Source organism: Harmonia axyridis, chromosome 7 (assembly GCF_914767665.1).
Source record: "Harmonia axyridis chromosome 7, icHarAxyr1.1, whole genome shotgun sequence".
Lineage (NCBI taxonomy): Eukaryota > Metazoa > Arthropoda > Insecta > Coleoptera > Coccinellidae > Harmonia > Harmonia axyridis.
In genome coordinates, this window is record NC_059507.1 from 18430163 (window position 1) to 18442744 (window position 12582).

Here is a 12582-nt window from a genome sequence, read left to right on the forward strand (position 1 = left end):
GAACTCGTCATCATATCCTGTGAAGGAGATGCTAATGAAGAAAAAAAATTTATTATGTGACCACATAAAAATGATAATAGCTCTTTATTTAGAAATCATGAGATACACGTAGAACAAATACAAATGAAGAGAAATAGTATCAAAATAACATTCACCTACCACTTAACAGCAGAAATCTACTATACTAAGTATATGGTTCTAATTATAATTATTCAACAATAAATTAAAAATTATATTCTTAAATGGTTTATAATTATTTATTTCTTTGATTTCATTAGGCAGTCTATTGAAAAACTTTAAACAACTATATTCTAGCTGCTATTTGTGTTGAATTTAATTTACTTTTTTTTTTTCTGTCGAGCCACGTGTCCTACCCACTGCCACTTCAATTCTGCAACACGCGCTATAATATCTACGACTCTAGTTCTTTGTCGGATTTCTTCATTCCTTTTTCTGTCTCTGAGACTGACATTGAGCATAGTTCTTTCCATCGCTCTCTGCATCACCCTCACCTGGTTTGCGGTCTTCTTAGTTATTGCCATAGTTTCCAGGCCATATGTCACTACCGGTAATATGCAGGCATCGAAAACTTTCCTTTTAAGGTTTATGGGATGTCGTTATTCCTGAATATATATTTCATCTTTCCAAAAGTCATCCAAGTTAGCCTGATTCTTCTTTTTATCTCTGCTGTTTGATTTTCTTTGCCGATTCTTATTGAGTGTCTTGAATATTATATATTCTTCTACATTTTCAAGTTGTGTGCCGTCAATGTGTATGTGTTCTGTGGTGTTGTTGATAAGTTTGGTCTTCGAAACATTAATTTTCAAACCTACTTTTTTCAGAGCATCACTAAGTTGTTTCAACATCTCGCTCAATTCCTGCATGTTGCTACTTATTATGACGATGTCATCGGCAAAACGAAGATGATTTAAGTAGGATCAGTTTTAATTGATGAATAATAGAAACTATTTGATCTATAATTACCTATCAAAACTCAAAAAAGTTTAATTTTCACATAAATCTGATACTGAATCCAGATTCAAATCAAAATGTAGAATTCAAACTGAATACGGGCCGTTACGGCAACGCGCGGTCACCGCTTGGCAACCGCGTTCCATGTGAACGGTATCTAATTATCCACCGCTCATTCAACCGCGCGTAGACCGCTTGTCATGTGAACGTGCTCTAATTGTAATAAATTATTCGTTAAGATGGTTGAAAATCCATAAACCAATGAAATTTTCAATTACGAATAATTAATGACATTTCATGAAATGTCAAATTTAGTTATCTAAATTTCAATATTAGTTTCTATGTTTTCCGGAAGTCATAGACTACTTCACTCAGTTAGAAATTGTAGTATTTTCTTAGTTCTTCCTCGATAACTTTTTCGTATTCAGTGTATTAGGGAGCGGTTATATGGTTTAGATATTTGTACAACAAGAAGTACTTCTACTATCAGTTTTAACAAGTGTATTTGTCTAACAAGATTACACGGCAAGCATGGCGTTACTAGCGGCCATTGTTCTTGTACATCTGTAACTGTCATGTGCATAGACTGGATACTCATAGAATAGCATGTGACATATCAATGTTGCCAACATACTATTTTACATATTTGATATAATACATCTCCCCTTTTATAAATCCAACTTGTTGGGTCTTTTAACAAAACGACCAGAACGTGTTGTACCTATAACTGGTTTCTTAAGTATAGGGGAGTCAACATGAAAATCTGATGACTTTCTTAATACTACATTGTTAGAAGAACTCGCAATGTTTTCATGCTCATTACTTAGCATATTATTTTCTATTGGTTCTGATGATTCAGAATTTGGCTGAGCCTCAATCATTTTTAGATAGTTTTATATCATGACGATTTCTTCTAACATTATTTCCCATGTTATTCTTAACTATATAAGATCTAGGAGCCTCATGTTTGTTTACAATAACACCTGGTTCCCTTGTCTTTTGGTAATGATTATAAATAGTTACATTATCATCTTTGTTGAGTACAGGCAAATTTTTATTACGTGTTTTATTAAAATTATATAGATTAATCTCTCTTTTCTTTTCTAACTTCTCATGAACATTCTGACACAATTCAGGATGTAGTAACCTATCAGAAATTGGTACCTTAGTTTTACATCTACGACTAAGCAATAATTGTGCTGGAGAATAATCCATATATTTGAGTGGTGAATTTCTATAATTTAACAAAGCACTATCAATATCCTTCCTTTCCGATTTTTTAAAAATATTCTTTGCTATGGATACAGCCTTTTCAGCCAACCCATTTGAGCGTGCAAAATGTGGACTTCTGAACAGTAATCTAAAATTCCAAGAATCAGCGAATTTTCTAAAATGTAAACTGTTGAAGGGTACATTATCTGCTACTAGAGAGTCTGGGGGACCAAACCTAGCAAATACAGGTCTTATTGCTTTTATGGTAGAATAAGCACTTTTATCTGGGATCGGTAGTATTTCCAACCAATTTGAGTAAGCATCAAATAGTACTATATAACTTTGATTACTATAAGTGAATATATCAGTTCCCAAGCGTTCCCAGGGTCTTTGAGGTAATGGATAAGGTAACAGAGATTGTTTAGGATTTTTACGAGCAAATCTTTCACACTTTTTACAAGATTTCACAAAATGCTCAACATCCTTTGCCTGTCCTGGCCAATAAAATATGCTCCTCGCCAAAGCTTTGGTTTTTTCAATGCCAAAATGACCTTGATGTAACAACTGAAGCATCTCAGCTTTCATTTTTATAGGTAATACTAATTTATTTTTAAAGAATATTAAATCACTTTCAACATAAAGCTCTTCTCTAATTTTGAAAAAATGTTTAAGTTCTCCTATAATTTTATTTTTATCAGGCCAACAAGTATCAATAAATGTTTTCACCTGCTTCAAAACAAGATCATTATTTATTTCCCCACTAATTTGTAATTTACGTTTATCTGATATTGGTAAATATTTTGTCACGCAATGAACAGAATATTCTATTTCTGCATTGGATTTTAAATCTGGATTATTCAAAAAAGCTCGCGATAAAGCATCAGCTATAAATAGATATTTTCCTGGTTTATATTTAATTGTCACATTGTATCTTAATAATTTCAGTCTCATTCTTTGTACTCTTGGAGTTGCTGACGATAACTCCTTCTTAAATATTGATTCAAGTGGTTTATGATCACTATTGATCAGCACTGGTAAACCATATATGAAGAAATGAAATTTCTGTACACTAAAAAGAATTGCTAAACACTCTTTTTCAATTTGACTGTATTTGACTTCGCTTTTTGTTAAGCTTCGTGAAGCGAATGCGATAGGATGACCATCCTGTATAAGGACACTTCCTAACCCATCTTTCGAACTATCTGTTTCTATTACAATAGGTTTCTTAGGATCAAAGAACGATAAAACAGGTGCATTGACAATTAATTGTTTAAGATTGTCAACCGCTGCTTGATGTTCTGCTGACCACTGCCACTCAACATCATTTCTTGTCAAATTTCTTAATGATGCACTAATTTTCGACATATTTGGTATAAATTTACTAACATATTTAACCATGCCTAAAAATCTTAACAACTGAGTTTTATTTTGGGGATTCGGCATTTTAATAATAGCATCTGTATAACTTTCATTAGTAGAGATTCCTTTCTTAGAAAATATTTGACCCATATATCTGACATTATCCTTTTTGAACTGAATTTTGGAAAAATTAAATTTTAAATTATATTTAACAGCTCTATCAAGAACTTCTTTTAAATTTTTGTCATGTTCAGCTTCTGTTTCGCCTATTATGATCAGGTCATCAAAATATAATCCAACACCATCAATATCACCAAATACCTTATAGTTTTTCTTTTGGAATGCTTCTGGCGCCGAATTAATACCAAATGCCAATCTAGTGAATTGATACCTTCCAAAAGGCGTACCAAAGGTGCACAAATCACAGCTTGCCTCATCTAAAGCAATCTGCCAATACCCATCCTTCATATCAAGAACGCTAAAGAATCTTTTGTTACTTAATTTGTATGAAATTTCTTCAAGAGATGGTATAAGAAAGTGTTCGCGTTTGATGCTTTCATTCAAACTTTTTGGATCAAGACACAATCTTATATCACCATTAGGTTTTTCTACAATTACTAGTGGATGTAAAAAAGACGTTGGTTTGTCAACCTTCTTTATAACACCTAATCTACACATATCATCAAGTTTATTTTTTAATTTATTTCTTAAAGTTTGTGGCACACGTCTGATTGGTGAAATTGTAGGTACTGCATTATCTTTCAACGTTATATGATAATCATTCGGAAATCTACCTAAACCTTTGAATACCTGAGGATACTTGGACTTCAATTCCTCGAGTGATCTGAAATTTGTATTAACATTTTTTACCACATTATCAACTCGTCTGATTAATTTCAATGCCATACAACCAGCTAAACCGAGTAATGGAACTTGATTTTTACAATCGACTACAATGAAATCAACAATTGCATTTCTGTTCTTACAACTACATTCTAAAGAAATTTCTCCTATTGGCCTTATTTTGAATTTATCACTACCATATGCTACTAAAGTTACTTTCGTAGGTTTAACTTTCAAAATTTTGCAACGATCAAGTACATATGCTGGAAGAATACTTACTTCAGCACCAGTGTCTAATTTAAATTCAATTTCTTTTCCATCAAAAATAAGTTTCTGTTTCCACATTGTATCTTCTTCCTTGTTTACACCTACAGCACCTACTGATTTCACTGAATCAACGAAAAACTCATCACTATCACTGTCTTCTTGGTCTGTTCTATCTTCTTTCTTCTGTACGTCATCAACTTTCTTCCTTCTCTCAGATGTCTCGTTTCCTTTTCTAGTTTGATTCTTCTTTCCTTTGTTTCTACAAACAGATGCGAAATGGTTCCTTCCTTGGCAAATGGCACAAGTTTTTCCCAAGGCTGGGCATTTCTTCTTTGTATCATGTTTGTATCCACAATATTTACCTTTTGCACTCTTCTGTCGTAAAAGTGTATATTTTAGATATTCCAAAAACACATGGAAATTTTTGAATGTCATCTGACTAACTTGGCTCTTTTTCCAGTAATAAAGCCAATTGTGAATTATCTATAAGGAGTTTTTCTATCTGTTTAATACATGATCAGATAACGCTTCTGTTCTCTTTTGTAGTTCCATCTTCTGTCGCAATAGATTCAAATTCTCACGAAAGAGAATGTAGTTTTATAGTTTGTGGAAAATAAACGAAAAATTCCTGAAATGAAGTAACATTCATCCAATGGAATCAATAATTATACAAACCCTTCAAACGAACCTGAACTGAAAATGCATTCGATGATATCAATGTTCATTTCCAAATTTTGACAAATATCTATCGAATTTTCGATTCGCCGAAGACTTTGCATTGTATCTGTCGGCATTTATTTAAATATTGAATAACAATTTTGGAAACTGCAAACTTTTTCAAGAACTTTCATATTTCGAAATGGAATATTTATTATTAACATGACACTGACAGTCAAATTGTCCACAGATACCACAGAAATATGGGAGTTGAAATGTCAAAATGATCCGAAACACCCCGTATACTCGAAAACCGCGAGGAGAATCGAAGGTTTGGGATTTTTCCCGGGATCTCCAGACGATTTTGAGGGGGGTCTTATTCTTGTCATTTTTGCTCTAGATGGTCCCGTTTGGGCTGTGATTTTACGTTTAAAGTTTGACGTAAATGTGCAAGCGGTTTTATATATACTTAGACTCGCTCTGCTCGCCGAAGGGGCTCCGCCCCTTGGACCCCGTCACTATGCCGGTAGATCCTTCACTGGGTATCCCTCTAGAAAATAAAAGATTTTTTTCGGAAACCTTGTATCGTTAGCTGATTTCAGACGATTCACTCGGTATCCTATGCTGATTCTAGGGTAGAATTCTATATGACTTCTTTCCTAGAACATACCATTTCGCCCTTGCTCACATGAAAATATTTGATGCAAATAACTTTCCATGACGACAAATCAAGGGCGGTCCTAGCCTTAAGTTTGAGGTTTGAGGGGGTTCGCCGTTAAGGGTTTCGAGTTTTTCTATGGTACCAAATCCCAGATTACACCGATATCGAGCTTAACCTCTCAAAAATATTTATATTTAGATATTTATATGAATATTTATACAGGGTGTTTCAAGTTCGAAGGCCTATTAGACGTTTCTGGAGAACGGGGCCGATTTGAAATCTGAAAATTCAGAATATGACATTGTTCATGATGCCCTAAAAATATTTTAGTTCTGGCACTTCCGGTTATACAAGAAAGATTTCCATTCTCAATTACTCTCTGCTAAAATTATTGCGTTAGTTCTCATAGTTTTCAAAATATTAAGAAAAAACCGTAAAAAAGAGAGAATTTCCATAGTCACTATCACGTGAATTAATATCACTGTGAATATCCTATGCGTATACTCAATTCACTTTCACAAACTAGAATGATGTTGGAATATCGTGCATATCTTGAATTTGAAAAATAACATCACAGGGTGTTTCAAATATTGTGCCAAAAATTGTGAACAAAATTTGATCATAACTTTCGATTTTCAAATCAGAACCCTATTTTTTTGTGATTTCGTTGAATTCTACGGTAAAAATAAGGGTAGTGTTCAAACATGATTATGCTCTCAAATTCAAATAATTGACAGGATCATTAGGACTACAAGCCAGCCATTTCAAAACGCCTGAAAGTCATAGGAATGATTCAGAAACAAGAAAAGTGGGTGCCGTACGAGTTGAAGCCGGGAGGTGTTTGAACGGAGTTTGTTTGTTTGTGAACAGCTGCTTTCGAGGCAAAGACGGAAGGAATTTCTGCATCCGATTGGGACTGGAGACGAAAAACGGGTTCATTACGATGATCCCAAGCACATAAAATCATGTGGATAACCCGGCCATGCTTCCACGTCGACGGCTAAACCGAATATTCTCGGTTCTAAGGTCATGCTCAGTATTTGGTGGGACCAGCTCGCCGTAGTGTATTATGAGTTGTTAAAACCGACTGAAACAATCACAGGCGATCGTTATCGAACGCAACCAATGCGTTTGTGTCGAGCATTGAGAGACAAACCGCCGCAATACGACGAGAGAGTAAATGAATGGATTTTACTGCATGACAATGCTCGACTCCATGTTGCGAAAGTCAAGATATACTTGAAAAAGTTGAAATGGGAATTCCTACCCCACCCGACGTATTCTCCAGACGTTGCTCCCTCGGACTATCACTTGTTTCGATCAATAGCACACAGCCTGGCTGACCAGCACTTCCTATCTTATGAAGAATTAAAAACTTGAATCGATTCGTGGATCGCTTCAAAAGATGACCAGTTTTTTCAATTCGTACGCTGCCCGAAAGATGTGAGAAAGTATAGTGACCAGCGATGGGCAATATTTCGAATCATAAATGTATAACCAGTGTTTTACAATAAAGCCTCAAATTTCGGTAAAAAAATTTGTACGCTTATGTATTTGTTATATTATAATATATTTATTTACTTATAACGGTTTGAGCCTTTCAGGTAGAAATAAAAAAAAAATAGTAAATCTATTGTTTCATATGAAAAAAAAAGAAGACAATTGGCAAGTATAACACAAAATCTAATTTGGTCTGTGAACCCTTTGAAAACCTTGTAATCACAGCGTCCTCGTCAACATCAATGTCCCTGTATATGTTCAGGAGGACTAAACTGAATCCGATGCCAATATCGAAAAAACCAGAATAACACCATATGAACTACCATTTATTCATTTCGAAAATAAATTTGCCGAATTTTCTGCTCGAATAGCTGTGCGAAAATTATGAGTTTCCATACAGTTTTATAATACGTCATAATCTCAAACAATCTATTAATATGAATTTCCACCAAGTAAAAAACCGATCCCATCAAGAAGATCTGGCATACAGGCAACGTTGCAGATGATAGATATCAGTTAAAAAAGATCAACAATTGAGCATTGTATCTACATAAAATCAAAAAATAACTTGCTAACTGTTGTTGCATTGTACGTGGATGACTTTTTCGTTTTAACTAATGTTAATTCTGAATGAATATAATATCTGATAGAAAATTCAAATGATAATTTTATCATAAAGAATTTATGGAAAGCTAAAAAATGTTTAGGGCTGAATATCACTCCTTTGAAAACTTAATTGAAATTTGATTCAACAAAAGATAATGATGAACCATATAAGAAATTAATAGATTTATTAACATCTTTAGCAGTATTAACTAGTCCTGATATAGCATACTCTGTTAATTTCTTGAGTCAATTTAATAATTATCTCATTGTTGAACACTGGAAAAGTGCAAAACTCATTTCAAGATACAAAGATCATTGTTCAATTTTTACATCAGTCAAAAGGAACTGAGTATTTGAAATCGGTACAAAAGATGTGTTGAGTATTTGAAATGACTGCCTCGGTACTAAAATTGTATCGGCCAATACTATTGACCCATATTAGTGGGTTCGAATAACTACACTGACTTGATTTTTTTCAAATGATAACTTTGGATCTGAATCAATTAATAATTTAATTTTTACCAAAATCAAAAGCAATGAATAAATCAGTAGGATAGCATTTTCAAACTGGCCATAGAGCAACTATTCCTATAACGATTGAAAACTAGTGAAATAGGTATCTACATGTTTATACAAGTTTAATCATTCATTCATGAAATGGAAAGTTTTGATGAATAGTTACTTTTTAAAGTATTTTATACCTATATTGAATTGCTGGAAAATTGATACCAATTTCAAAAGTAACTGCCATGTTGAAATTCTTCATATACTGAATGATCCTTTAAATTTAATTTTGAATAGTATTTCAACTGATTTTTTATATGTATATCCTAGTATAGCTTTAATAAACAAACTAAAAAGAGACAGAATGAATAGACTTGCCTTTCAAATACCCATGGCTTATGTTACCTCATAACTGGTGGAACCTTTATGAGAAATCAGGTAAAAAGTTTGAGTCTCTAATTTCCAAGGTTTATTAATACATGTTCCAGTTAAGCGGCAAATAATATAATAGATAATATATAGTTGAAATTATTCGTATGGAAGATTTCACAACGACTTGACTTATTCATTATAAATTCAACAGCACTGCACTCAAATTCTTCAAAAACGGATGGGTCATTTATATTTTTGCACTCTCCTGTCGTAAAAGTGTATATTTCAGATATTCAAAAAACACATGGAAATTTTTGAATGTCATCTGTCATCTCTTTTTCCAGTAATAAAGCCAATTGTGAATTATCTATAAGGAGTTTTTCTATCTGTTTAATACATGATCAGATGAAGCTTCTGTTCTCTTTTGTAGTTCCATCTTCTGTCGCAATAGATTCAAATTCTCACGAAAGAGAATGTAGTTTTATAGTTTGTGGAATATAAACGAAAAATTCCTGAAATAAAGTAACATTCATCCAATTGAATCAATAATTATACAAACCCTTCAAACGAACCTGAACTGAAAATGCATTCGATGATATCAATATTCATTTCCAAATTTTGACAAATATCTATCGAATTTTTGATTCGCCGAAGACTTTGCATTTTATCTGTCGGCATTTATTTAAATATTGAATAACAATTTTGGAAACTGCAAACTTTTTCAAGAACTTTCATATATCGAAATGGAATATTTATTATTAACATGACACTGACAGTCAAATTGTCCACAGATACCACAGAAATATGGGACTTGAAATGTCAAAATGATCCGAAACACCCCGTACAAAGATTAAGGACCGTATACTCGAAAACCGCGAGGAGAATCGAAGGTTTGGGATTTTTCCCGGGATCTCCAGACGATTTTGAGGGGGGTCTTATTCTTGTCATTTTTGCTCTAGATGGTCCCGTTTGGGCTGTGATTTTACGTTTAAAGTTTGACGTAAATGTGCAAGCGGTTTTATATATACTTAGATTTGTCTAACAAGATTACACGGCAAGCATGGCGTTACTAGCGGCCATTATTCTTGTACATCTGTAACTGTCATGTGCATAGACTGGATACTCATAGAATAGCATGTGACATATCAATGCTGCCAACATACTATTTTACATATTTGATATAATACATTCAGAATCAGAATAAATATTCAAAGATGTATGTAACATATTATTAAAACTGTCCCGATTGATGGCAGGAAATGGTGAAATATTTCTATTTTCTATAAAATACTTGATTGATTTTTCGATCTGGCTACGTAGCTGCTAATTTGACGTATAAGAGCCTCAACATCCTATGCCTATTCTTCATGATCTCAAACCAGTAATAACATTGCTAAAAATCAGAAAATGTAATGAAAATTTTGTTGGTTAATCTCATTTTAATCAATTTTGCCTTCAATGGAATGAAGATATTTAGGATGCGAAATCATTTTCTTCAGAACCCGTCATATATCAATTCCGACTTTGAAAGTAAATGGAGGAATAGATTTGATTGCGAAATATTCATCTTTTTTTACATAAACCGTAGATTTGTGCCAAACATCATAGTCGAAATCATTAAAAGCATCAGTCACACAACGAACTAAAACTACGTAAAAATGCATTTCCCCTATGGACCACACTGGTCTATGCGAATTATTGGAAAGTAATTAAGAAGTGACAGATGCAGCCAATGAGTGTAACCAAAAACGCTCTCAAAGTGGAAAGGGGAATACGAGGGGAAATATTCAGCCAATAAGATCAATCAAATCGGGACATTCTTGTTTCCAAGACGATCTGCTAAATACCGGGGTTTATTTGAGAGTATTGATAGCAATATTTTCATAAATTCCAAAGGAATTTCTGAAAACTTAGACAAACTTGTATAATTGAAATATTCAGGCTTTCAGTGACTTTGGATATACTATACCAGTGCACTTGACCTAGAAGCTTCTGGATGCATTGAACTCTGATGGCGATAAAAGCTTTCCATTTTCCCGCATCAGCGTTTATCCATGATAAGACAACTTTCGAGTCGGACCAGGCGTAAATCTTTGTATTGTTGTGCTCCAGAGCCGTAATGCAGCGCTTGATGAGTTTTGCCAAGAGGAGAGCTGCACAGAGTTCTAACTGAGGGATTGTTTTCGTGTTCCTTAACGGTGCAACTTTTGTTTTTGATGTGAGCAGTCGTACTTGTATTTTTCCACTGTTGTCCATGGTTTTGGTGTATACTGCTGCGCCATATGCCTTTAGGGATGCATCTGAGAATCCGTGTAATTCCAGATGTTGAGAGCGGTTTAGATGAATCCAACGTTGCACTTGAATTTCTTCTAGTTTTGGAAGCTCGATTTTGAAGTTCTTCCAAGCGTTTCTTATTTGCTCTGGTGGTGATTCGTCCCATGAGGTGTTGTTTTTCCATATTTCTTGCATTATCATTTCCTTTTGGTTAGTCGACATTCGGAGCTCTGAATTATTTCATAGTGTATATTATCTTCTCTGGGTGTCCATGATATACCGAGTGTTCTCGTTGGGCCACTCTTGTCGTCCAACAAGAGGTTTGCTGGGTTTTTCAGTTTTTTATTGAATTTCCATTTCCTGATATTGAATCCTACTTTTTTCAGTAAATTTATTATTTCACTTTGAATGTGACGAGCTTCTTCTTCAGTGTCGGCTCCACTTAGCAGGTCATCTACATAGAAGTCTCTCAAAATAATTTCGGCTGCAAGGGGTTGATTTTTTGTTCATCTATAGCCAGTTGTCTCATTGTTCTTGCTAAAAACGCTGCTGGTGCCGTACCAGAATTTGACCAATTTATATTGGCTTCATTCAGCTGTACGTTCACCGTCCACTTTGGTCAAATATAAAAATGCAAAACTACAGCACAATTTACTAATAAAGGAGACTAAAATTAATTATTATAGTTCAAAAATTGACAAATCTGATAATAAGAATAAAACTCTGTGGAATATTGTTAATGAGTATACATGTAGGAAAACGAGGGCACATCAGCCAGTTAGTATCATTTTAGATGGGGTGAAATACGATAGTCCTTCGGTGCTTGTTAACATATTTGCTAGTCACTTCACCTCAATGGCTGAATCTAAATTGAAGACTTGTTATGGCGACAATTTGTCCATTTCTTGTACCACAGCATCTTTGGTTGATAATACTTTTTACTTTTATCCGGTAACTAAGTTAGAGGTTCTTGATGCAATTAAGAATCTAAAAAACAAAAATTGTGTAGGTTTACATTCCATCTCAATTAAAATAGTGAAAAGCATCTCCGAAACCATAAGCGAGCACTTTGCCCATGTCGTTAACCTTTCAATATCAACAGGTAAATTTGCTAATACTCTCAAGGAGTCCATAGTAATCCCGATACACAACGGCGGCAACCTGGATGAGATCACCAACTATCGTCCCATTTCGATCATAAGTATTTTGTCGAAAGTTTTCGAAAGAATCGTATTCACAAGAATGTTTAAATTTTTAAATAAATACAAAATACTAAATCCAGCTCAGCACGGCTTCAATAGAGGACGGTCAACTCAAACGGCTGCACTTGATTTCATTGAGTCCGTGTATGGGTG

General features: G+C 34.0%; 1 protein-coding gene across 1 annotated transcript; it reads right to left on the bottom strand.

Moving 5' to 3' along the window:
• Nucleotides 1-1845: 1845 nt before the first annotated feature.
• Nucleotides 1846-12360, bottom strand: LOC123685297 (uncharacterized protein K02A2.6-like). Its single transcript, XM_045624953.1, has 4 exons — nt 12243-12360; nt 11508-11711; nt 10931-11457; nt 1846-5028 (listed from the first exon to the last, which is right to left on the bottom strand). Exons 1-4 carry the CDS (start codon nt 12358-12360, stop codon nt 1846-1848), a joined length of 4032 nt encoding a protein of 1343 aa, XP_045480909.1.
• Between the last annotated feature and the right edge of the window lie 222 nt (nt 12361-12582).

Coding starts and splice junctions, on each gene's coding strand:
- LOC123685297 (XM_045624953.1), bottom strand. CDS start 12,360: ATGGACTCCTTGAGAGTATTAGCAAATTTACCTGTTGATATTGAAAGG. Junction 11,712..12,242: donor TATTTTAATTGAGATGGAAT/GTAAACCTACAC, acceptor AACCCCTTGCAG/CCGAAATTATTTTGAGAGAC. Junction 11,458..11,507: donor TGGCCCAACGAGAACACTCG/GTATATCATGGA, acceptor GAAATAATTCAG/AGCTCCGAATGTCGACTAAC.